Here is a 26,790-nt window from a genome sequence, read left to right as displayed (position 1 = left end):
TCTACTGTTTTTATACATCTCTTTATTTATTGAAGAAAAATGTTGAGTGTGATGTCTGTCATTTCCTCTGCTCTTATTGTATGAAAGAAATGCTATTCTGTAACATTTAGGATTGTTTCTGTTAACCAATGGTTAAAACAAAAATCAGGATTTCTGTTCAGGGTAAGTTTTGGGGATGCCAAGACTCTCATCAAAATGTAACCTAAAAATTGTACATAGAATTTACTGGGAAGTAAGGATATATCTAAATTGAAATAAGCCAGTGTTGTATAAAAGAAATGTTAGAAATAAAATAGGACATGAGGTGCTGAACTATTACATTGCTGCAGTTTTGTTGCTCTAAACACGACGACTGATTCTGTAGCAAGTTTATATAGATCCATTTAATGCCTTATATTTGAAAATGAAACCAATAATTAGCTCAGGCAAGAGTGGTTCGCTTGAGAGGGAGGAGAAAAGGATCAGGTTTACTTGTAGTGCTCTCCACCCCAAAACGTAAGAGCATTTCCTTAAACCATTTCAGTGTGTGTGTTAAGACTATTTTATCTCCCATATCCTGGGTGGAGCTTTAAGTTACAGCACACAGGAGGAAGCCAAGAGGGGGGGGTGGTGAGAATCATGTTTTAGCAAGCAGGGTTACAAGGGCCGTCAAATTACATTTAGAGGGGGGAGTTGACTGCATACAAGGCACATATTCTATAAGCTCTAGAAGTCAACCCGGATCTCTCACACTGCTCAATGCAACTGCTTCATGAAGACAGGACAGCAACTTTCAAAACTGCTTTCAGCTTTTCTCACCAAGAGACCGTTCCATCCCTTTAACATAAACACACAGTGTTCCAGTTGTAATTATGTTTTCGTTTAATGGTGGCAGCAAAACCTCTCCTCGTTTCTAAGTTGGCACATGGTACTCTGAGCACAGCACATATACAATGAATTGGGGCTGCTTAAACTGACTGGAAGTGAATCTGAGCTGGTGCTGAGACTGTTGAAGGACATAAAAGTAAAAGGAAACTATTCTAAAAACCTAAAGCCAGAAACTTGAATTTTGTTGTGGAACACTGCATCATGGAGGTTCTGTGGATGCTGCTGGTGCTATTGGTCCTGCATCTTTCCAGTTTAGCTATGTCCTTGTCTACCTGTAAGGCTGTGGATATGGAAGAAGTCAGGAAGAGGAGAATTGAAGCCATCAGGGGCCAAATTCTCAGCAAGCTAAAACTGGACAAAACACCAGATGTAGACAGCGAGAAGATGACAGTGCCCAGTGAAGCCATCTTCCTTTACAATAGCACCTTGGAGGTGATCAGAGAAAAAGCAACCAGAGAAGAAGAACATGTAGGGCATGATCAGAACATACAGGACTATTATGCAAAACAAGTTTACCGATTTGAAAGCATAACCGGTAAGTGACAGAACTCGAGTTTAGAGAATCTGTGGAGTAACACTTTTAGTGGTTTAAATGGCTCTGCAGAAATAGCCAAAGGAGTTTTCCATCTCTTGTTGAACTGCACTGGCTAAGGATTATGTCATGGGTAGCTTTTATTTTCTTTTTTACTCAGGTAAAGTCTTGGCAATGCAGAGAAACATGATAGATTAGCACCATAAAATAAAAATGACACACACTTGTCAACATGACTTGTCCTTATGTTTTCTAGTGATAAGTGCATTTGTGCCTTATTTACAAAGGAATGTGTGTGTGACATTAGGAGACTGAGAGTTATAGTTCAACAAATGCGTTATATACAAAGCATGTATCATTTACTGTGTGCTCTACATCTGCTAAGGGGCAATTTTGCTTCTGTAGAGTTGTGAAGGTTTACTTACAAACATAAATGCTAACTTGTACAAATGCAGTTGCCAATAGCAACCACTCAAGTTTTTGCTATTATTTCCCAATTGACCATTGCCATTGGTGTAGTGAAGCAACAGTGTCTGTAAATCAGCCCTCGGGTTTTCAGGCTTTTAGGTTTTTCCTCTCTCTCACTTCAGATTAGTGAGCTGATTTATGAACAGAGAGTTCCCAGGCATACCAGACACTTTACGCTTACATGACTTGATGTGAATGGGGATAGGCTTGAAGGCATCATTACTGGTGATTTGAGAGATGTTCCATTGGTGTCCCCTAATATTGAGCTTTATGGTTAGTGTGCAAGCCAGAAAAATCTGTCACAGATTGCAGCCAGGTATCTAGTGCCAGTTACAGGAGCTCCTATGGAGCTATGCCGGCAAGTCACTAAATTATGCTCGAACAAGTACTCTTTTTATTAATTTGTCCACTAAATTTTTAGGGGTTACACATTTGAGTAGCATATTGCACCCATCTTAAATTCATTATGACCTATATTTCTATCCATTTGTTTCCCTGCTGATTTCCTCTAAATCCCTTTGTTTTTCACTTCCAACTGATTCCTTTCAGTATCTGTTTTTGCAATGCCTTACCCAATGATACTATAAAAAAAACAGGTAATGCACGTCAGTTCAGATGAACACTAGTAACAAAACAGGGAAGATGCTGTCACCTTTTCTGTGACAATTCAATAGCCAGAGGGCAGCTTAGCAGCTAGTAATGTAGGATGCTTCTCTGAGCACAGAAAATTCATTAGTTACTGTAGCTAAATAGACTGCACTTAATAAGAGAAATGAGAGCAATTATGGTCTTAGCTGAGTTTATTATTCAAATATATGCAGAATTGCACCCAGAAGGAGCTGTACATGTGTATAGGCATGCATGAGCACACACAACGCTCAAATATGTATACTTGGACATGGATATAAACTCTTCACGGTCACGCATATATTTCTTTACACTTCACATTAGAGATGCACAAGCCTTGCTTCCTCAGCTATTACTGAACTCCCATCATCCCATGCTGTGGTTGAACACCGGAAGTTGTAGTTTTGCAACACCTGAAGAGCCACAGGATTTATTAACTGTATCCAAAGAGAATGCACTTAATAACAGGAATAAGAACAATGATGGTCTTAGATGAGCATATTCTGCACATTCAGCTATATTATATATTATTATGCAGGATTGCACTAAGAGGATGTGTATAGGCATGTATGAGCACACACAGCTATTACTAAACTCCCATCACTCCCATATGGTGAGGTTGGACACTGAAAGCTGTAGTTCTGTAACAGCCGAAGAGCCACAGGATGCAGATTACAGCTTTACATGGTAACAATTTATACAGAGTATCCACATCTTCTTTCTTTATCCTTTTGCAAATAACATTTTAACTGTGAGCAACTGCAGATCATATAGTCAAGGCCACTTCTTCCAACTGTGCATGTGTATTAAAGGAGTCGTTCACCCTAGTATTAACTTTTAGTATAATAAATTGTGACATGCTAAATTAAGCTGCTGTTGTTTTGTTATAATTTTGTGGTGTTTGAATCAGACAGTTAAATAGTTGCTTAGAAGTCAGAATGGAAAATGAATAGTAAAAGATAGTAAGTGACCCTGACAGGCAACATTTTCAGTACCAGGCCAAAAAGAAGCAGAATATGAAACCTAAGAGTTCAAAAACCATTGTAAATAAAATTGTAAATAAAACCGAGGACCAGCTGAGAATTTGCTTAGAATAAATGTCTATTTATAACATAATTAAATGTGTATCTATAGGTGAAACTCCACCTTAGGGGCAGAGACACATGTGGAGATTCGGGGAGATTAGTCGCCCGGTGACAAATCGCCTCTTCTTCAGGCAACTAATCTCCCTGAACTGCCTTGCTGCTGGCTAGAATCTAAATCGCCGGCCGGATGGCACTCTGAGCACTTAGTTTTTTCCAAAGTTGCCTGAAGTTGTCTCACGAGGAAACTTCGGGCAACTTCGGAAAAAAAGCTTCTCACTGATAAAGTGTTGATAAGCTTGTTATTCTGCTGTAAAGAGTTGCTGTCTTACATTTCCCTTGGGTTTTCCCTATTCTAGCTTCCTAGGGGACCTTCTCTTTCAGCTTTTGTCTTGTTTTAAAAGAAATTGGCTTTACTCCTGGGTATAGCATGGTGTTTATAAAAAATAAATAAATTGCAAAAACTTGCTGTAAAAATGGAGGAATTAAGAACAGGGAATTCATCCAATTTATTATTTTCTATGCCAACTCTCTTCCTCTGCCTCTATTAGCCTTTGTCCCCTTTCCTTGACTTTTTCCCTTGGCTTTTCCTTATTACTATCCCACTGAACCATCTGTGTATAAATACAGACACATACTGGCAATCTGTAGATCAAAGGGGCTGCTGTAAGATTCCATAGTCACTTTTTATTGGGCTGGTGGGGAACTGTTTGGCCTCTGTGTACTTGAGATGGCAGGGCCTATGTTGTTTCCCAGTCTGGACCTATATCACTGCCACTATCTTGTTCTCATAACTCCTAAGCTTATATCTGAAGCTTTTCTTCTGCCACCCCCTCTGTTTCCCCCCCCCCCCCTTCCCCCATCTCCTCCCTTACATTTTATTTAAAATGTTCTTTTCTTCTCATCTTCTTACTTGACTTTGTTTTACAACCAGGTATTTCACAATGGCAATATTTTTAACAGGGTAAAACTAAAATATTGGCAGTATTTTTACAGAATTGGTATCATAATAGTGAAACATTAATAAAAATTGTTTACTTATACGGCAGCATTTTGAAACGTTCACATTCTGTTATCTTAAGAGAATTTGAGATTATGGTATCAGAATACTAGGGAAATCATTCATTCTTTGCTCTTCCGTCTAGATAAGCCAGTAATTATCAATGACAAAAATCCTTTGTAAAACTTGCTTCCCTTTTACCTATAGTAAATGAATAGCTTTAATATCAAGTATGATAACATTAATAAGGGCTGAACTACATGGAAGAACTTGTTGGATCTCACATCGACAGATCACATTCTACTAATCAGATGTAGTCGAGCATGTCTAAAATAATGTAAGTGATATTCAAATCTGAGCTGTAAACTACTTAACCCCTTTTCCCCAACTGACTCAACACGGCTGTCAGACTGCTCCATTTTTATCCAAGAATTTATGCAGGATAAACTTTTCTTTCTCATTGACATACATTAATTGTTGGATGTGGATGCACGGAAACAAGAAACCATCCAAATTGATCTGATAGGGATCTCCTCCTCTCCCTAGATCACATCACTTTATGTGGGGCAGATAAATCTATTCATCCAAAGTCCCTTATGTAGTGTGACCCTCACATTTTGACAGATTATTGAACTTCTTTCTATTGAGCTGAAATATAAAGACTTGTAGTGATCTTGCCCTGGTTATGACTTTGTGGCAGCAATTTAGGGAAGGCCAATTCTTGTTTCAGTGCTGTCATGCCACATTAACAACCATAGGCTGTACAACATTGGTTTGCTGTGATCAAAGTAGAAGAACTTGACTGGCCAACAGATTCCTGACCTCAATCCAGCTAAACACTGGCTGAGACTCTGACCCGATTGTGGGCATCGGTGCGTAAGCTCACTGACGCTCTTGTGGCTGAATGGAAGCACAAGGTCACATCTTGTGGATAGAAATGTGCAGGCAGACTTTCAGCACAACCTTTATGTTTATTTTAGTTAAGGTTAAATAAATGAAAAAAATCCCTGGGATTCCAAGTTTCCACCAACATCCCAGACTTTCCCCACAGCTGACAAATTGTGTGATCCTTCCCTACTCGATATTGCTCATTCTGGGAGTCACGTCAAACAGGACCAGTTACAAGAGGAAGTGCAGGAGAGATAAATTTAGACTGAGTAGAAGAGCAAAGGAAGAAGGAGGGGGCGGTGGAAAGAGACTGATTCTGGGACTCTGATCAGGCAGAGGGAGGGTTAAACCAGCTGCCGTACTGTTGCACAAGGCCAGGCTAATGCATTACAGGCAGCAAAAGTGAACAGAGCACCCTCACGAAAAACTCTTTGCAAGATAATAGGTTTATGAAAGCTATGATCTTGAATAAAAATATGGAACTGCTTAGTATTCATGGGACAAAGTCCTACTGACAGCCACTACCGGTATTTCTCTTACAAAAAGTATATGATAAGCATATAGCTTGTCCTGTATGTTGCTTTAAACACTGCAGGCCACTATTAATGGAGCTTTACACTAACCAACCCCTTTGGTTTTCTGAATGGTCATTCAGGGAGCAAAATGGTCAGATATTGTGAAATTTGGACATCCATGCAGAAGGATATTTTTTATTGTCATCTCCAAGTTGCAGAAATGATCATTCTCTCTCCTCTGTCACCAATCTATTAGATTCTCTCTTATCAACTTCATATTTCACAAATGCCTAATCTGTATTTGCCCTTTCTTTCTTTTCCCCCCAATTCACTTTCTGTTCAACTGCTTTTCAGCTGTGCCTGCAACTTTAGTTCAACTGCTCCACTTACTGTGATCCCATCAGGTCTGTACTGAGATTTGACAAAAGGCCCCAGAATTTCAAGTACATAGAGGCCCAAAGAGCCCCACAGGCCCAAAAAAATAGTGACATCTTACAGCAGCCCCTCTGGCATTTGTCAGAACCTGCAGATCGCCAGTATTAGCCTGGATCCCATCCCTAACCCCCTTACTTATGTCATCCCATTCAATGTCTATATACCCTAAATCAGTCACTTTGCAATCCATAAGGGCTCATCTATGGCATCACACCCCCATCTCTTTCCTTTCCACCTTGCCCTGCCTAAAGGTAAGGATTATTTATGGAACTCGACATTTTACTGAGAAATAGGAAGGTATGTCTTAGTATTTTTAGTTCACTGACTAACAGTTTTTAGCCTTTATTTGTGGAATCCAAGCATGTGAGAGTGGTGGTCCAGATACTGTTTATTTAACAGTCTGTCTGCGTCCCCTGCTTCGTCTCCCACAGGGTTGCAGAATAAGGATGGATTGTTACCAAAATGCCAGAATTACCCTCATTATAAACACACAGGAGCTACCGTCTGGAACACATATGCAACATAATCCATCTGGCACACATGTACTGCACTATTACTTTCTGTGACTCTTTCTTTATACACCTCCTTTCCATTTAAAAATTATATATGAGTTATAGTAAAATGTATGTTTAGAAGACTTTCATTTAACAATGTGTGCATGTAAAATAATTTAAATAGTCTTTATTTAACTTCCTGATAAAATGTAGTGCTCTAGAGAGAAGCTCTGGAAGCCTCGGCTTAGCTTGGAAATTATCACTCTGAAATTTCTACCATAAAATAAAACACTGAACCTTTTCCAGCCAAAATACTCATAACAGGCCAAAAATATCGAATTACCTGCATCTGGCTGTCATCCAGTCTATTGCTTAACCAACACTTTTTTAATCATTTCAGAAACTGAAAAGAGTGAGTGCCTTTTTATACTGTACATGCACTTGCACTGATAAGATTGTATGAACAATTGTACCTTTTTTAGTACATGTATAATGTGCCGACTGATATCTGGGTACAATGATTATATTTCAGTTCATTGATGAAACACATTTCATCTGCTGCTGTATCATGCTGGTCAATGGTGCACTGTCAGACGAGGAAGAGAAAAAGAGCCAGAGCTGCTCTTTACTTCCAGCTGTTCCAATCGCTTGGGCAGTCAGCCTGAATGAATGGAAAAAAGAGCAGTGGCCATATAGCCCCTCATATGGAATCCAATCAGTCACATACCATAATAGTATTGTGCGAAAAGCCGATCTTGCACTGGCGCCCCCACGGTTTTAAATGACCCATTTGATTTTTGTAAGAAATCATTGACAGTCTTGTATGTATTTATTTAAATAAAACCTTAATATCCCACTATGTCCGTCTACTCCTAGATTTGATCAGAATCTTTCTTCAAATAGCATAAGTATTTTCTGGAACTGGGCTTCACTTGTTTGATGCCCTTTTCTTCTGAAGTGGAGACCAAAACTTCACTGCCTAAACAAAAGAATCATGCCTTAAAGGAACAATTATACTTTATTGCCTCATTTATATCTATTTTAATTCAGACTAATAGTTGGTTGGCTGAAGCTGCCACGGATTGATATTACTTGCTTCTTCTTATTTTATTATCCAGGACCCCTAGACACATCCCAGCAAGAATTTGTTTAATGTAGCCTTATAAGGTGTATAAACAGAGTGTACATTTTAGAACCCAAATTAAAGTGTTTTTGAAAAAAAATCTAATTTTTCAGGGGGGGGTTTAACCCAAAGATTCGAGTTTTGAATGAAATATACCCATGAAAACGAGATTATTTTTGTGGGAAAAAAACAATTCGACCTTTGATAAATAACCTCCTAAATTTCATTGATCACATGGATGCCAGAAGAGTGCTCCTTTGGAGTCAGGATGTTCTGAAACCAGATTTTTTTTAACCTGTCTGTGGATTAGCTAAACAAGCAGGATTTAGGAAATAGGTGAAATTGATGGATGGGTTTTTTTTCAACTGCTATAACAACTATAAACATCTGAGGAATCATTTATTATAGATATGGAACAAGTGCTGCTAAAGCTCTAAGGGGGTTCCAATATTCAACAAATACACTATGGGGCAGATTTATCAAGGGTCGAATTGTAAATTTGAATAAGAATTTTCGAGTTTCAAAACTCACACATTTGGATTTTAATCCCCCTATTCGAATGTAAATTTGAATGTGAGATTTATCATACCTCGACCCTGGAAACAGTCCTAATTTGAATATTTGCCACCTAAAACCTGCCAAGTTCATGTACAAGTCAATGGCAGAGGTCTGTTGAAACATTTTAAGATGCTAATAACCTTCCTGACATTCGAGTTTTATGTGGTGAGAAAAACACGATTCTCACAAATCGAATATGATTTAAATTTTTGGGTTGGAATCATTCGATCACATATTAAACGTTCACATTTTTCTTAAATAACCTCTCATTCGAATTGTGAGTATATTCGAATTAAAAAAAATTCACATGAATTTGAAATTTGACCTTTGATAAATGAGCCTTTATGTATCTGTGTCATACTCGGGGAGCCATCAGAAATTGCAGTGCCATGTACTACAAAATTTTCTGGGCCCCAAGGCCCCCCCACAAGTAAAAAACAAAAACAAATGTTGCCAGGGTCCTCCCATAAATTTTTTTAAAAAAACATTGGTGACCAAGGTCCCCTCATACAGTTTTTTAAAAAAAGAGTTTTCATACCATCTTTAGCTCCTATGAGAGGCTCCGTTTCCTAAATCAGTTGTACTGGCTGAAACATTAGATAGCTTTAAGAAAAGGTTGGATGTCTTTTTAGCAAGTGAGGGGATACAGAGTTATGAAAGACAGCTCATAGTGCAAGTTGATCCAGGGACTAGTCTGATTTCCATTTTGGAGTCAGGAAGGAACTTTTTCCCCCTCTGAAGCAAATTGGAGAGGCTTCAGATGGGTTTTTTGCCTTCCTCTGGGTCAACTGGCAGTTAGGGAGGTTGAAATAAAAAGTATGTATTTTTTTCAATCTAACTTACTATGTTACTATGTTACAACACAGGGCCCAGGACGATTGTCCCACTTTGCCTCCAATGGCGGCCCTGGTCATACTCATAGCCATTGAAATTGCCCCCTATGCCTTCTGGTGTGACTTCCTAGCACCTTGTGAATGGAGTGCAAGGGCAAGTGCAAGGGCCCTCCCTTACTCACAACGGGTTGCATCAGAGCAGACAATTTTTATGCCCTATTTTCAGCTCTATGGGTTTTTTTTTTAACACCCACTCATGGCATACAAGTAGCAGCATCTGTAAGCACAGGATGCATTTGGACCTCTGTAATTGCAAAAAGGTACTAGGATTTTATATATAAAAATAAAAAAATCTTTATTCAAAAAAACAAATGATATTTAAGAGCAGTTATGTGCCCCTTTCTGCAACCATGATCTGCAATGATTCGTGATTATTGTAAACACTTCTTTTAACATTTCACTCCCTTGGGTACTGGACACATACATCGAGTTGGCAAAAAGCAAGATAGATGCAAAGAAACATTTAATCCCTATGGCTTTAATGTACCCAAAGTATATATGCAATAACATTCTTGTTGGATAACACACTGCTTCCAATTACTACCCTGTTTGGTTTCAACACATGGTCAATAACCATAGGGCACAGTTCAGAAATCTGATGATGCTTCTCAGCACAATGTAACACAAGTGGCTGTCCATTCCCTTTTTATTTGTTCACCTGAAAGTGTACTATAGTTCTTTTGATATGAGACTGGCGTTCTCCAAACCATCTTTTCAACATCCAGTTACTTTTGCCTACATAAATGAAATAAACACAGTGTGTAGTCACACAATCATGCTTTTCCCAATGTTAGGATGGCTAAAAAAGAAATGAACCAACAAGCATTGCATTGCAACAAATGCAGTTCTGACATCTAAAACATCCTGTAACAGCTGGATAAATGATCGTTATTCATTTTATATGTATCTGCTGGAGCTGCATTAACAAAAGAATCCCATATTGATTTTACCCTCCTCTCACAGTGAATGATCAGCTTTAATCAATTGCCAATTCTCGACCACAGTCTGAAAATGAAATCGACTCAGTTCACTGAGTTTCTTGACTATGCGTAGGATCAAGTGTTTCCTTTATGTTTCTGTAATGGCCAATATATTGTATGATCTTATGTTTAACAGTATTCATTTATGGGGTTCTGTATCACTAAATACAGGGCATCATTCTAAGCAGTCAGCATCCACCACAGTACTAACCAGCCTTCTGCTTACGTTTTCCATTCCTCTGGTACTGTACAAGAAAAAAGAGAAGCTGAGACAATTAAAAATAAAGACTTGGCTAAAACCCATGGAATTATTGTTGTGACATACTGATAACTGGCAAAATCAGCAGGTTATGGAGAACTTAAAAAACTGGGACAGAGGGATGGATAATGAAGCATTGCTGGAAGGCAAAGTATCTTCCCCAGTACTGCATCACTCATACTGATACTGAAAGTTTACAGCAGGGGAATACTAGAATTTCCCTGAGCTGGGAATATTTGTGATGTTTGTATAGCAGGAGAGCAGTAGAGATAAAACTGACATATTTCTTCTTTCCATACCCCACAGAACTGGAAGACCATGAATTTAAGTTTAAATTTAATGCTTCGCATGTGAGAGAGAATGTAGGTATGAACTCTCTTCTGCACCATGCTGAGCTGCGCATGTACAAGAAGCAGACAGATAAAAACATGGATCAAAGGATGGAGCTATTCTGGAAATACCAGGTACAGGCTTACGTATTTCATTACAAAGGATTAGTACAACATTTGGCTTGTGTTTTTATTCAGTTTGGTAAAAGTGGTTATTTGGTCAGAAATTGTTGCTTAGGATTATTCAAGAAGCTTGTATCAGGAAATAAATCCTACTGTTCCTCAACACTCTCACAGCCTCTTTAAATGTGTGTGTACAACCCAACAATGTAGGTTTCTATAAAAAAAAAATAATTTCAAAATAAAACAGCTCATAAGTAAAACCCTGCTTCACCTATATACACCATTTACATAAAAATATAGTTTTTAGTAGTATGTGCCATTGGGTAATCATAAATAGAAAATTGTCATTTTAAGTACTTAGGGATCATACGATTTACATACAGGTTAGGTCACATGAGCCAATTAATGGACAAACCATTTCTGTCTCTTACGCCCACACTTCTTCCTGTTACAGTTTGAGCTGCAGTATTTCTGGTCAGGTGATCTCTAGGGAGCACACAGTAGAGTCCTGCATGAGTCCAGTCAGACAGACCCATGCCTGACCCAGACCCGCTGTCACGTAACCCGGCCCAGACCCGGCACCCAGTACATCCCCTACCCAGATCCACTCCCCAACCCGGACCACAAAGAGTAAACTTACCTTCCGAGCTGGGACTCAAAAAAACTGGTAGTGACGTCACTGTAGACAGAAAGTGACATCATTCCAGTACCTAATCTGCTGGCAAATGGAAGAAAACTGCCGAAACCACAAGGAAGGGTGGGAGGGATCAGAAGCCAGGTACCCAGGTGGGTTACCCATGGACTGCCCGCATGGCCAGGGAATTGGGGACTTTTTTCCCCCCGAAACCTGATCACTTTATGGGTATTCCAAGGGTACCCGACACGGTTCTTTAGCACACAGTCACAAAATGGTGGCTCATGGTAAAACATGTAAGAGGGCAGTATTTACTGATCTCTATATTCTAGTTTGGTATGTTTTTAATAGGCGACTTAATATAATATAAACTATCTGGTGGTTAAGTATTCATTCTGTTGGTATAGTATTCCATTAAATAAGAACTTAAAGGGATACTGTCAAAGGAAAACATTTTTTTTTTCAAAATGAATCAGTTAATAGTGCTGCTCCAGCAGAATTCTGCACTGAAATCCATTTCTCAAAAGAGCAAACAGATTTTTTTATATTCAATTTTGAAATCTGACATGGGGCTAGACATATTGTCAATTTCCCAGCTGCCCCAAGTCATGTGACTTGTGCTCTGATAAACTTCAATCACTCTTTACTGCTGTACTGCAAGTTGGAGTGATATCACCCCCTCCCTTTTTCCAGCCAGCAGCCAAACTAAAGAACAATGGTAAGATAACCAGATAACAGCTCCCTAACACAAGATAACAGCTGCCTGGTAGATCTAAGAACAACACTCAATAGTAAAAACCCATGTCCCACTGAGACACATTCAGTTACATTGAGAAGGAAAAACAGCAGCCTGCCAGAAAGCATTTCTCTCCTAAAGTGCAGGCACAAGTCACATGACTGGGGGCAGCTGGGAAATTGACAAAATGTCTAGCCCCATGTCAGATTTCAAAATTGAATATAAAAAATCTGTTTGCTCTTTTGATTGGATTGAATGGATTTCAGTGCAGAATTCTGCTGGAGTAGCACTATTAACTGATGCGTTTTGAAAAAAACATGTTTTCCGATGACAGGATCCCTTTAACTGAGCTGAGCTATAAGGAACACAGCTTTATCTTGAGTCTGTGTCAGACTTGACACCCATTGTTTTGCCAGTCATTTTTTTCCCAGAAATTATACTAGCCCATATGCACAGACATACGCTCATATTTTTTAATCGGTGTTACAATCATGATAGCTGGAGTTTCCCTGTTTAACTGGACAATTATACTGTTCCTGCAACCATTATTCATTTGAGCAGGTAGGCGGAACAGACAGAGCACAAGGGAAATGCCCTGAGTATTGTAGCTTTAAGGAAGAGATAATACAAATAGGGAAATGGGAAAAGAAAACACAACACAAAACACAGAACAGTCATAAGAGTGAGAATGGGGAATAAGAAAAGTGAAAGAGTTTAACAAAGACAGCGGATATCAAATAACTAGAAATAATGATGTATGTAGAACTACCAAGTTCAGCCTTTATATTTGTATAGAGTAGCTTATGCACGTCTAACTTCCTTCATGATACAATATGAGATGCAATACTCAATGCTACATCTCTGTGAGCTCCTGATCTTGCCCAACCATAAACTTTGTATATCATACCTCTTCCTCTTTTTGATTGTAAGCTCTAATGAGCAGGGCCCCCTCTTTACTTCCTGAATTGGTCATTATTTAGATGTCATCTGCTTTATGCATAAATTCTTAAATTGTACAGCAATGCAGATTATGTGAATAGTAATGTTAACCTGTTTTCACACAGGAAAATGGGACCACTCACTCAAGATACCTGGAGAGCAAGTACATTACTCCAGTAACAGATGATGAGTGGATGTCATTTGATGTTACAAAGACTGTGAATGAATGGCTGAAACGTGCAGGTAAGAGGCAGAAGAAAGACACATCTGCAAAACGGTAGATGTATAGAATAAATTATCAAGAGTGATCTGTATATTTTTTCATCTATGCAACTATGTAAGTTCTTGCCCAGGAAATTAACCGATCTGTCTTATCTACAGAGGAAAATGAACAATTCGGGTTGCAGCCTGCCTGCAAATGTCCCACCCCACAGGCCAAAGATATAGACATAGAAGGTGAGTGAAGCCATGGAATAAAATTTCTGTCTTTGTGCACAAAAGACTTGTTTTAATGTTTGATTATTTATTTTGAAAAATACAGGTAATTTTTATTTACTTCATCCACATGAAATGCTTATTTATAACTGCAAATGCAATTTTGGAAACAATTCGCAATGTTTTTTTTTACTATAAGGTAGAATTATTTTCTACAATTCCAGCATCATTGGGGGACTTTGCTTGTGCGTGATTCACTGGCCATGAGTCTGCTGTGGCTATTGTCATAGGAGGCAGAAGTAACCCTGGAATCTCAGCTAGTTTGAAAGAGGCAATCTCTCCAAAGTTTCCCCATGCCAGTAGGTGCACATCATTCACGTGTACTCGCAGCTGCATCCATAAATGAGCCCTAGTGATTTTATTTGCCTGCTGTGCCCATTTACAGACTATATTAAATAATGGAAGGGCATGGTATGTCAATCCCTAGTTATCAATATATGTTAGCTAGGAAGGTAAAAGTCTTTACCTGCTGATTTTCTTCTATTTCATTTGCTTATACGGTATGCCTTAACATTTCCTCTCTATCCCTGCACTGTATTTGTATTATTCCTTTCAGTCCCCACATCATATTCGCCCATCCTCAAAGATCCAAGTAATTAGTCCCATCTCCAGGGTCCTGTGCCTCAGTTTTACATATCTGTTAATTACCAATCTTTAGAACTATAGAATCCTTAAAAACTTAATGTGAGGCCACACAGCTGCCCCTGTCCACAAAGAAGAGGCACTCTCAATATACCCTGTCCTATACTGGAATCACTAGCTCACCCAAAACCTCTCAGACAAATACAGCTCCAATATCCAATTGCAACACAGATACATGACCAGAACAACAGATGTGCTTGTCTTTCATCTATTATTTCCCCTGCACCATGCAGCCTGATCTGATGCCACGGCACTAGAGTCATTTAAGAATTCTTCCACAAATGCTGTTTGCTTACAAAGGGGCATATTTATCAAGAACAACCGAATAGAGTTGGAAGGTTTTTGGGGGTCGAAGTGGTCCGTATTCGGCCGATCGAAGGAATAGCGCCTTCGATCTACTTCGATTCAAAGTTTTTCCCCAAAAAAACTTCCATCTCTCAAACTCCCCCAATTGCCTCCATATAGGTTCTAGGAGGTCCCCCATATGCTAAAACAGCACTTTGCCAGCTTTTAGGTGGCGAATGGTCAAAGTCGAAGTTTTTAAAGAGACAGTACATGATAAATGTCGATATTTGAATTTCAAAGTTTTTTTAACTTGGTCGAAGTACCCAAAGTTTCGAAATTTTTTACTTTGAAAATTCACTTCGACCTTTGATAAATCTGCCCCAAAGTGAGAGATATTATCAAATAGTTAATTAAAGATTGTAAACATCTAGTTTGAATGTTCTATACTTCACTTAACAAACGAAATCCTGTATATCCTGTTCTTCGTTATTCATATACTTTTGACTGAAAATTCTAATAATTCCATTTTCAAGAAAAATAAATTGTTAACAAATATGTTGTGTTTGAAATGTGAGAGAAAAGCCAGGTGCCCGTTTAAATCAGCCTGACACCGCTAAGCTGTATTACCAGCCTCATAACATGCTACTTTTATTTCAAGGATTTCCTGCTTTACGTGGAGACTTGGCGAGTTTGAGTTCCAAAGAAAACACGAAACCCTACCTGATGATCACTTCGATGCCAGCTGAGCGTATTGACACAGTTACAAGCTCACGGAAAAAGCGAGGGGTTGGACAGGAGTATTGCTTTGGGTAAGTAAAGGCAATCCAACTTGTGTTTTTACAAGTGATTATATTATATGAAAGGTAAGAGAATGATTTACTGGTCTTGCTTTTGCAGGAACAATGGGCCAAACTGCTGTGTGAAACCTCTTTACATAAATTTTCGGAAGGATCTAGGCTGGAAGTGGATCCATGAGCCTAAGGGATATGAAGCAAATTATTGTTTAGGAAATTGTCCTTACATCTGGAGCATGGATACTCAGTACAGCAAGGTGAGGCTGCTCAGAATGCATGCATTATTAAAAACACCAATGTGTGAGAGTGATATATTTAAAGGAAAACTATACCCCCCAAACAATGTAGGTCTCTATTAAAAGATACTGAGTAAAACAGCTCATGTGTAAAACCCTGCTTCATGTAAATGAACCATTATCATAATAATGTACTTTTTTAGTAGTATGTGCCATTGGGTAATCATAAATAGAAAATTGCCATTTTAAAAAATAAGGGCCGCCCCCTGAGATCGTAAGATTCACTGTGCACACATACAAACCACATGTAAGGTCACATGAGCCAATTAACAGACAGAGTTCTGCCTTTTGCTTCCTCACTTCTTCCTGTTACAGTTAGAGTTGTAGTATTTCTGGTCAGGTGATCTCTGAGGCAGCACAGATAGAGTCACGAAATGGTGGTTCAAGGCAAGAGATGTAAAAGGGCAATATTTATGTAAATATTTATTCCAGTTTGGTAAGATTCTTTAATATGTCATTCAATTTGATATAAACTATCTGTTGCTTACGTATTCATTTTGGGGGTATGGTTTTCCTTTAATAAGATGTGCCATGCATTCCAACCACTGCAATTATTGCAGCTAACACCTTGCATTCTATTTTTATTCTTTAACTGCCATGAGAAACTCATTTGGCTTGCTTGCACGGTGATCCAGGAGTTGCCTTTACCTAAACAAGAAAGAAAATTGATAGAATTGTAGAAGAGGATTAAATCATGATAAAAAGGAGGGTGGTTAACTGTAGCATTGGGAACAAAGAAATCTAGAAGAAGAGACTAACTGTTCAAAAGGGGGGTTAATGGGGAATGGGAACTCACACTAAAGAGAAAGGTGAGGAGACATGAAGAAGAGAACATAAGAAAAAGCAATATTAAAGGTAAGTACAGAAATAAAAGGGACTGAAACAAAGAAAGCAGAAGGCACAGTTAAAGAGGGAGCATTTGCACAAATACTGATGGGGCAGTTGTTGGACTGTGGCATGTCCTATAATAGGTGGCAGGTGGGCGACTGTTAGCAAAAGGTTAAATTTTTTGGCAGGAAGTTGGCAGCAATGTTATGGTATCTCTGCAATACCCCACATGTAGTTATAGTTGGCATCTTTTTTTCAATGCATTTTACTTGAAACACCAGTTGGAGCTCTGTACTAAATCCTGTCCTTTGTTTCACTGCTTCCTACACTTACCTAACTAAAATTCACACATTTTCACACTTTTCTTTTCCATACAAAGGTGTGTGGATAGCTGCACTTGTGCTCTACATGATTGTGCCTTTCAGCAGTTTGTCAGAGATACAAAATCAGAAACACTTAAAGGATTTACATTTAAGTTAACTTTTAGTATGTTATAGAATGTTCAATGCTAAGCAACTTTTCAATTGGTCTTCATTATATTTTTTTTATAATTTTTAAATTATTTACCTTTTGACTCTTTGCAGCTTTCAAAAAAACAAATGCTCTGTAAGGCTACTAATCTATTGTTATTACTACTTTTTATTATTCATCTTTCTATTCGGGCCCTCTCCTATGCATATTCCAGTCTCTTATTCAAACCATTGCATGGTTGCTAGGGAAATGTGGACCCTTGTAAACAGATTACTGAAACTGCAAACTGAAGAGCTGCTGAACAGAAAGCTAAATAACTCAAAACCCCCAAATTATAAAGAATGCAGATCAATTGCAAATTGTTTCAGAATATCTCTCTATATCATACCAAGGGGCCGATTCACTAACTTCGAGTGAAGGATTCGAAGTAAATAAAACTTCGAATTTTTGTGCTCCTCGACTATCGAATTGGCGTAAATTCGCCTGAGTAGAATGATTCGAATAGATCGAGCGCAAAAAAAAAATTCGATAGTCGAAGTACTGGATCGAGCGCAAAAACGCTGCGACTATTCGCCCATTCGATAGTCGAAGTACTGTCTCTTTTAAAAATACTTCGAATGCCTACTTCGCCACCTAAAACCTACCGAATTGCTTTAAAAGCCTATGGGAAAGTCCCCATAGGCTTGTTTTCCAAGTTTTTGATCGAATAAAAAGGCATTCGATCGAATGAAAATCCTTTGAGCGAATATTCGATCGAGCGCATATTCACCAATTCGACTATTCGCCAGCGCGTAAATTCGCCCGAATTGCCTATTCGATTCTATTCGATTCTATTCCCCAGTCGAATTTCGAGGGATTTAACCCCTCGAAATTCGACCCTTGATGAATTTGCCCCCAAGGGTTTAATTAAATGTGAGCAACCCCTTTAACACTGATATTGGAAATAGCTATTAAAGGTTGTCATTCAAAACATTGACATCAAACATGCATTATGGACTCATGGGTCCATGTCTATGTATTTTAGCTTCTAGTGGCAGTATCCTCACATTTATCATTCTGTGGGGGGGAGGGTATTTTTCTTATGTTTTACTAATCCTCAAAAAATGCTGTTTCTCACATTCTGTTATATAATAAAGCTGTGCATATATATTACATTGGATCAAAACCTGGTGCCCCCCAATGGCGCAGGGCCTGTGGGGTCCTTATTTATGCCACTGGCTATTCATAATGCATGGCTTTTGCAGTGTAAATCCAAGCCAGACAGTATTTCATTTGGTTTCTACAAGATAGATAAAGAAATCTGAATCAGACTCTCTGCTACCAACTGAACATTTGTTGGCTTTAACTGGCAAGCTAATGGAACCAGTCTAGCCTAGGAAAGGATTCTTGTGCCATCCATGCTGAATTCAACCAGTTTTTTTTTTTTTTACCTTAAATAGCAATTATTAACACTATAAAATAAATTATTGTTACACTAGTCCTCCCATACTCTCCCAGTTCTTTTTACTTTATGTTGTAGGCATGCACATCCATTGATTATTTCTATGTTACATCTAATTTTTCACAACATTCATTTTCCTATTTTACTAATACTTGCTGTTATTCTTTCATTTAAAAAAACGTTTTATTTTCATTTAAATTGGCATTCCAGATATGTGCATCTTATACCAGTTTTGGCTTGTCCTCCAGTACTAATCCTGGCTCTGTGCTGCTTTCTCATTCTCTATTTTTGCGATTGCAGCCTAAGACCTTGGCTGAACCCAAACATGCATTTACTTCATGCTTGTGCTGTGTCCTTGGGGGACTTGCATTTCCTGATTTTTTTCTAGTACAAGTTTCTCACTCATTATCAAACTGTCCACTGTCAAACTAAATGTCAATGCTGAATTTTCCAAATCATCACTAAATGACAAACCTAGCTCCCACTGCTTTGGTTATTCTATACTGAGGCCTCTGATATTCTCAGGAGAACACATCAAGTCTAAGGGTTATGCTATTTTCATTGGAATTTGTTACATATGTAAGGACAGTCTTCTCTTTTTACAAAGTTTACAAAATAACTCAAGTTATCTGTTCTTCTTTGAAGAGCATTACTAAAGCAACCTTTTTTTGTATCAGACGCTGCATCCTATCACTGAATGAAATCATTCCTTACCTTCTCAAAACACTTAAACCCAGTATTGTCCTTACTTCTGTTATCTGGCATTGGTATTATTCAGACATGTACTGATGGAACCTAACACCCTGAATTACCAATTATAACTATTAAGATGTATTCACCAAGTATATCACCAGTGTTGTCTCCAGGGCTGCAAAATAGAAGGGTACATACCTCAAACATATATAATATATAAAAAATGTTTACCAAAACAAGGTGTAAAGAGGGACCTAATGGAAAGGAATTCCAGAGAAGGGGTGCAGCTCAAGCTAAGTAAAAATGAGTACGGTATTAAAGAGTAGAATAGTGATGAGTAAAACTGTCCTGTTTCAGTTTGCTGAAAAATTTGCTTGGAAAAAAATTAATAAACTCGCAAAATGGTCAAAATGCATTGAAGTTAAAGGCTTAAAAATAATGTTGACACTCGGATTGACCTCTTCTCCTGCTCTTCCTGCCTACCACTGTGAAATGCCAGCTTCCGACTTCCGGGTTCATCTTTTATAGACGGTGTGCCTGCTCCCCCCGCCCCTTTTGTGACGCCATCGGCGGGGTGGCGCGGGTCTATAAAAGCAACCCAGAAGCGTGGATGCGGGCGCGGGCTAAGGGAGGGTGGGTTAGGGTCGAGGAAATCCCCACCCGCACATCACTAATGCACAACTCTTTTTTTACGCGCAACAATTTTTACGTGCAGAACTTTTGTTGTTGCAGCAATTTTTTTCACTGCTAATTTTTGCAGCAGTTTCACAAAACTGGCGAAGTGCAGAAATTCACGTGAATCTATGCCCGGAGAATAAATTCACCCATCACTAGAGTAGAGTGTTAGAAGAATGATGGGTGGTTTGTTTTGTATTTGGGTGAGTCTTATAGGACAGGGCACAGTTTTGAACTGCTTTGAATATAAGGGTTTGCAATTTACATTTTATAAAAGGATGCTTCCAAAAGCACATAATACCTGATAATGAACATCTTGCAATATCACAATTGAACATTTATAATAGCATGCATGTACTGATGCTGGTCTATGTTCTGCAGGTGCTATCACTTTATAATCAGAACAATCCCGGTGCATCTATATCTCCCTGCTGTGTTCCTGATGTCTTGGAGCCACTGCCAATCATTTATTATGTTGGCCGCACTGCTAAAGTAGAGCAGCTCTCTAATATGGTGGTAAGGTCTTGCAACTGCAGCTGAGAAGAGCTTGGGGGCAGAAAGCAAAGCAAAGACATGGTACAGAACCCACAAACCACCTTACTGCTTTAACCAGTGTCGAAGAAGGAGACCATGTTGTCAAGTCATGAGGATCGATGAACCCGTTAATTCTACATCTGAAAAGAGCAAATGCTGAAAGCAGTTACTAACTTCACAGCCCACACATGGATTTAGGATTCTTCTACAGCAATACACCTTTGGTTACAATATCTGTATTCCTGCACTTCGCACCTCAGTTACTGTATCAAGTTTTTAGCTCTCTGCTACAGCTTTTATGAAAGTGCTTCCTTGCCAAAGGTTATGGACAAATCTTAAGTTTTGGCAACAGCAAAATCTGGGTTCAAGGTAAAGTCACTCATCTGAAAGCATCCAGTCCATGTAAAGGGGTTTTACATGGACTGGATAATACAGTTGTTATGGCAGAAAAATAAGGGATGTACCCCATGATAAATAAACAGAAGGCCAGCTAACAAGAGACAGACAAAAAAGCAGAAACCCCTTCTAGAATTTGTTTGGTGGCTATTCCATTATTTTTATGGCAAGCTAAAGACTAATCCACATTCAAAAAATGCTGACAAGAATGCCTTACAGAGAAGTTAACCCACTCAATGCTGAGCACAGATTGGAGAATCACAAGGCTCTTTATAGATTGTGTATTTATTAACATATATAATTGCCACATAAAAGCTCAAGCATTTCGTATTAGACATATTAATGATAAAAAAATATTCACAACTGTTTTTGATAAAACATGGGGGTTCCCATGTTCATTTCTACTATCCCAACTTGTAGAGCTGTGAATGTGTTTAAAAGGAAACAAAGACAATGATTTACAAATCCAGAATATAGGAATCAATCAGAAAAAGAAAACATATGACTCTGCTGCAGGACTGACCTGTCAGATATAACTGGATGAAATACAGAAAGCCATGTGCAGGTACCCACTGAACAAAGAAGGGGCTAATAATTCCTGTTTAAATGAGAAGGGTTTTTTTTTTTACCTTTTTAAATGGTCTTATTTTATATAGTTTTTTTTTTAATATTTAAAAGGTTTTGTTTTAATGAGGAAAAATAAAAAAGGTACATACATATGGTGTGTGTTTGTGACTGTTAAAATACATTTGTGCAATTCAGTGGCCTAACTACACAATGACGCTACCCTACTGGCCCGCTGTTGCTCTCAGGTAGGGGGATTTCTTTATACTTACAGAGGAAGCAGACCCTGAGGTCCTGTCCCCAGCCCCCCCCCCCGCAAACAGGGGGTCTGCTTCCTCTATTGTTATTCCACTAATACAATTGGTCTGTTTAAAAAAAAAAATAGGTGAAAACTAGTGACTTTCCCTTGGAATTAGACTGCTAGTTTTACCCCTTGATATACCACAGAGACTTACATTCCACAGTTCAGATTGGGAGAGTTTCGTGTTTTTGAGTGCTGTGCCTTTTGGTGCTGGCAATTGACAATTGAATTATTCTTATGCTCTAAGATTCTAGCCCTACCCATGCCAAAACTACAAACCTTAGAAAAAGCTTAAAGTTAATCACATAGCAAATTACACATATTATATACATAATGTAACATTAATATATGCAGTGTGCAATATGATGTCCACTGAGTACTTCAAAGTGCCAGTACATTCAAAAGTGCCAGAACCTGTAGATTTCCTAAATATACCTGCATAGAGGCTGCTATACAAAGTATACATGCATACGAATCACTATTAAATAATAACATTTATACACAGACAAAAGGCAGTCATCTCACTGACATTGTATAATAGCATTCAAAGGTATGTTTTTATAGAAGAATGTATCAGAGATAAATATTGACTGAGCTTGATGATACCATTGTGGTGTCCATGGTAGACTTCCTCAGCACTCACTCATTCTTTTCCCAGAAATTCCACTAACAGTTTATTTTAGGTATAGATGCAAATAAAGTGGCGCAGGCTGAAAGGTGGAAAAACTCAAAAATAATATTATACAGACATTCTATTTGTTTTCAGCTAGTGCAGGGTGACATACTGTGGCTATTCATGTATTAAAATAACTAGGTGACGGTGCATACACGTGTTTAGATCTAACCCTGTCCTCTCTGCTCTTTTATATTTCTCCTGCCCTAAAATGTTTCCCAGTTCTTTGCTAAAGATTCCATATTCTTGGCATCCAGAGGGTGCAGAGTTCAAAGCATACCCTAGGTAGTCACACCCCGTGCATCTTGCAGTGCTCTTCAAAGCGTTCACAGCAGCTGCACGGTCTATAGTTAGCCCATCATGGGCTAGAACGGTCCTCTATCTACCCCTCCCTTATCATGCTGCTTCATATTTTTCCTGGTCACAGAATATCCTCCTTGTATGTAATTATAGCTTTCTGGGTAGATATGCACCCACTAACCAGTCTGTAAATGACTGGCTTCACTGTACCCAAAATAACTTCACTATCTCTGCAGCCAAGACTTATTTACTAATGTGCAATAGGAAATGATGGTTCCCTGAATGAACCTGATATAGGCAAAGTTGTATCATCAAGTATTCCAAGCCCTGTGGTAGTTGCCTGTTTTAAGTTTTAGGATATCTTAAAAAAAAATGTATAAAAAGGTACCACAGAAAGTGTTTTCTTCTTATTACATCTGTTACATAGAATTGTTATTTTCTTTACCAGTCATTTTGACTGAAAGATAGTACAGGTATGGGATCTGTTATCTGCAAACCCATTATCCAGAAAATTCAGAATTACAGAAAGGCAGTCTTCCGTAGGCTCCATTTTATTCAAATAATCCATTTTTTAAAAAATGATTTCATTTTCTCTGTAATAATAAAACAGTACCTTGTACTTGATCCAAACTAAGATATAAGTAATCCTTATTGAAAGCAAAACCAGCCTGTTGGGTTTATTTAATTTTTTCTAGTAGACTTAAGGTATGAAGATCCAAATTACGGAAAGATCCATTATCCTGAAAACTCCAGGTTCCGAGGATTCTGGATAATAGTTCCCATACCTGTAGAGCAAGTTATATAAATATAACATTTTACAGAACGTCTTAATATACCATAATGTGCCACAGAGACTCCATGTTCCATAGATTCGGTCATGGGTCACAAACTATATTCAACAGCATTCTTCTAATTTCTCCAATAGTACTGGTTTCATTCAACATAGCTGTGTATTTGTAGTGGCAGGGGCAAACTCTATATCCCATAGCTAGGGGCAGAGTGTTTAAAAAAAATTCACTGCACACATGCATATAACATGGAGATGTCAGTTGGGAAAATGTTTATATATAGTGAATAAAGTACCCCCTATTGTAAAATAAAAGGATATTATAAGTCACAGAGGAGTTCCATGACCATATAAAAGCACAAGGCCGAAGGCCAAGTGCTTTTATACAGGTCATGGAACTCCGAGGTTACAAGGGGTACTTTATTTATTATAATACACAAGTTTTAGTGAGTCATGTGACTAAAATGACATCACTACTCACTGTTTATAACTGATGACATCACTAGTCACCGTTTATAAGGATTTATTTTACAGGATATTCATGGCTTTTGTGAATTATATATATATAAATATGCACACTAAACAGCATTCTGTACAAATTAGTTGTTTATGGACATCAGGGTCAACAAATTACTTATAGAATAGCCCATATGACATCACTTGTCTGATACCTTAAACACATTCAGTTATCCATGGCAATGCTGCAACATTGTGACTGTGACTTTATGTGAAGCCCTCTTGTGAGTGACAGGTTATTAAATAAATTGTATAGTCTGAGGTGGTGCAATGAATTACAGTATTGAGATAATGCAGTGCTAAACAAAACAGTGAAAACAGCAAATGTGAATAAACATATAAATAATTTCCATTGTCTGGAGACAAATGGACAAAAAAGTAGTCTGCTCCGGATCCAAATCAGATTATCTCTTTCTAGTTACTATACAATGTAAATGCTTACTATGAGTGGAGTAACTAAATGTTACTGGGACCCACAGCAAATTCAGTTAAAGGGGTTGTTAAATGAACTTTTAGTATGACATTGAGAGTGATATTCTGAGACAATTTGCAATTGATTTTCATGTTTTATTACATGTGGTTCTTGATGTCAGGAGTGCCCGATGGCGCTTCGCTCCTCTTCGGCGCCTTGTCCAAGATGGCATGAACTTTGGACTTTGATTATTACCGCCAGCCTTTTGCACTACTGCCTGAATCCTGACATTTACTCTTGATCCCTTCTGTACAGCAAACTTGGACTTTAACCAGCAGCTTCCTCCTTGGTCCAGACTTCCCCCGCTGGGAGACGATAGGCCCCCATGACATTATAATCGTCCATGGATCCCACTGAGGAAGCTACGCCTGATGTTGGAAGAGCTCTCCGGGGATTGGTGTCCCGCATGGAAGCTTATGAAAGTCAGCAGGTCCGCATTGGGCAAGTACTGGACACTCTCCTTTCTCGGATGCCATCCACCTCTTCGGTTGCGGGAAATCCTGCCGCTGCAGTGACTCCCCCTTCTGTGGCCTCATGGGCTGATGAGCCGCCCATTCCCCCCCTGCTCCACTATAATGGGGATCCTCAGGCCTGCAGAGGCTTTGTGACCCAGTGCCTCATCCAGTTTCAGTTTCCAACCCTCGCATTTCTCCAACGAGCGGGCTAAAGTGGGGTATGTGATGACGAGATTGGAGGGTGAAATGCTAGAGTGGGCAACTGCTCTCTGGGAGAAGAATTCACCCTTGATATTTGATGCCAAAGCTTTCCTGCAGTCATTTTGAACTGTCTTTGATGTTCTTGGTCGTGTCGCCAATGCCTCTTCCTGTCTCCTACAGATCCAATAAGGGAGCCGCAGTACCAGTGAGTACGCAATAGACTTTAGAACTTTGATGGCAGAAACTAATTGGAATAATGAGGCTTATGAGGCGGTCTTCTATCAAGGCCTTTCGAACAGATTTAAAGATGATTTGGTCTCGAGAGACCTCCCTGAGCAATTGGCAGATCCGAATGCTCTTGCGATCAAGGTCGACACCCGACTTAGAGAGCACCAAGCCGACACAGAGTGCAGCAAGAAGTTCCAGCCAATATTAGCAGCACGCTTCTAACGGCCCCTTTTGCCTGCTCCGTCACAGCAACCTCCTGTCATTCCTCCGGAGGAACCTTTGCAGATCAGAAGGGCAAGTCTCTCTGAGCAAGAGAAACTTTGGAGACGCTCAGCTGGCCTGTGTCTGTACTGCGGTGGTTAGACTCACTTTCCCATTAAAGTCAGGAGATTCCTCTCACCAAGGTAAAACTGGGGTGTCTCATGTGGGGAGCGTTGCACCTGTTCCTCAAGTGAATTCTCACTGGTTTCTCCTACCTCTACAGATTCGTCTGGCCGCCTAGACTAGTGACGGTTCTGCCTTCCTGGATTCCGGGGCTGCAGGGAATTTCATGGACGCTACCTTTGCCAAAGATTTTCACCAAGCTGGACCTTCCTGGGGCGTATAATTAAATCCACATTCGCGAAGAGGAGGAATGGAAGTCTGCATTCAACACGCTGGATGGGCATTACGAATATTTAGTAATGCTCTTCGGCCTATGTAATGCCCCCGCTGTCTTCCTGGAGTTTGTGAACGACATTTTCCGAGACCACTTGGGGAAATCAGTGGTCGTGTACCTAGACGATATCTTAATCTTCTCCAAAGACTTGGAAAGTCCCCGCTCCAAAGAGGGAAAACTCCCTCTTTGCCAAGTTGGAGAAATGCGTATCTGAGGTGCCCAAGATCCCCTTTCTTGGTTATGTCATCTCCCTAGAATGATTTGAGATGGAGTCTGTCAAAGTCTCTGTGATCCAGAAGTGGCCTCTTACCTTAAGCACTAAAGCCATACAGAGATTCATTAGGTTTGCTAACTACTACCGGCATTTCATCAAGGGGTTCTCTTCCTGGGTAGCCCCCATCCTTGCTCTTAATCGAAAGGGAGGAAAACCTAATACATGGCCCCCTCCTGCCACGGAAGCCTTCCAATCCCTACAAGACGCTTTCTCTTCTGCATCGGTCCTTCTTCATCCTGACCCTCAGTTACCCTTCTTCATCGAGGTATATTTTCCCAAGAAATTCTCCCCAGCGGAGCAGAACTACAATATTGGGAATCGTGAACTAT

The 26,790-nt window shown here is 39.2% G+C and overlaps 1 protein-coding gene across 1 annotated transcript; it reads left to right on the top strand.

Moving 5' to 3' along the window:
• Positions 1-566: 566 nt before the first annotated feature.
• Positions 567-21,748, top strand: tgfb1.L (transforming growth factor beta 1 L homeolog). Its single transcript, NM_001087861.1, is given in 7 exon segments — positions 567-1,402; positions 11,028-11,185; positions 13,608-13,725; positions 13,864-13,938; positions 15,563-15,713; positions 15,802-15,955; positions 20,484-21,748. Coding segments are annotated over 7 exon segments (1,149 nt in total). The 5' UTR covers positions 567-1,068; the 3' UTR covers positions 20,643-21,748.
• The last annotated feature ends 5,042 nt before the right edge of the window (positions 21,749-26,790 follow it).

Source organism: Xenopus laevis, chromosome 8L (genome assembly GCF_017654675.1).
Source record: "Xenopus laevis strain J_2021 chromosome 8L, Xenopus_laevis_v10.1, whole genome shotgun sequence".
In the NCBI taxonomy this organism is placed as follows: Eukaryota; Metazoa; Chordata; class Amphibia; order Anura; family Pipidae; genus Xenopus; species Xenopus laevis.
This window is presented reverse-complemented; position numbering and strand designations above follow the sequence as displayed.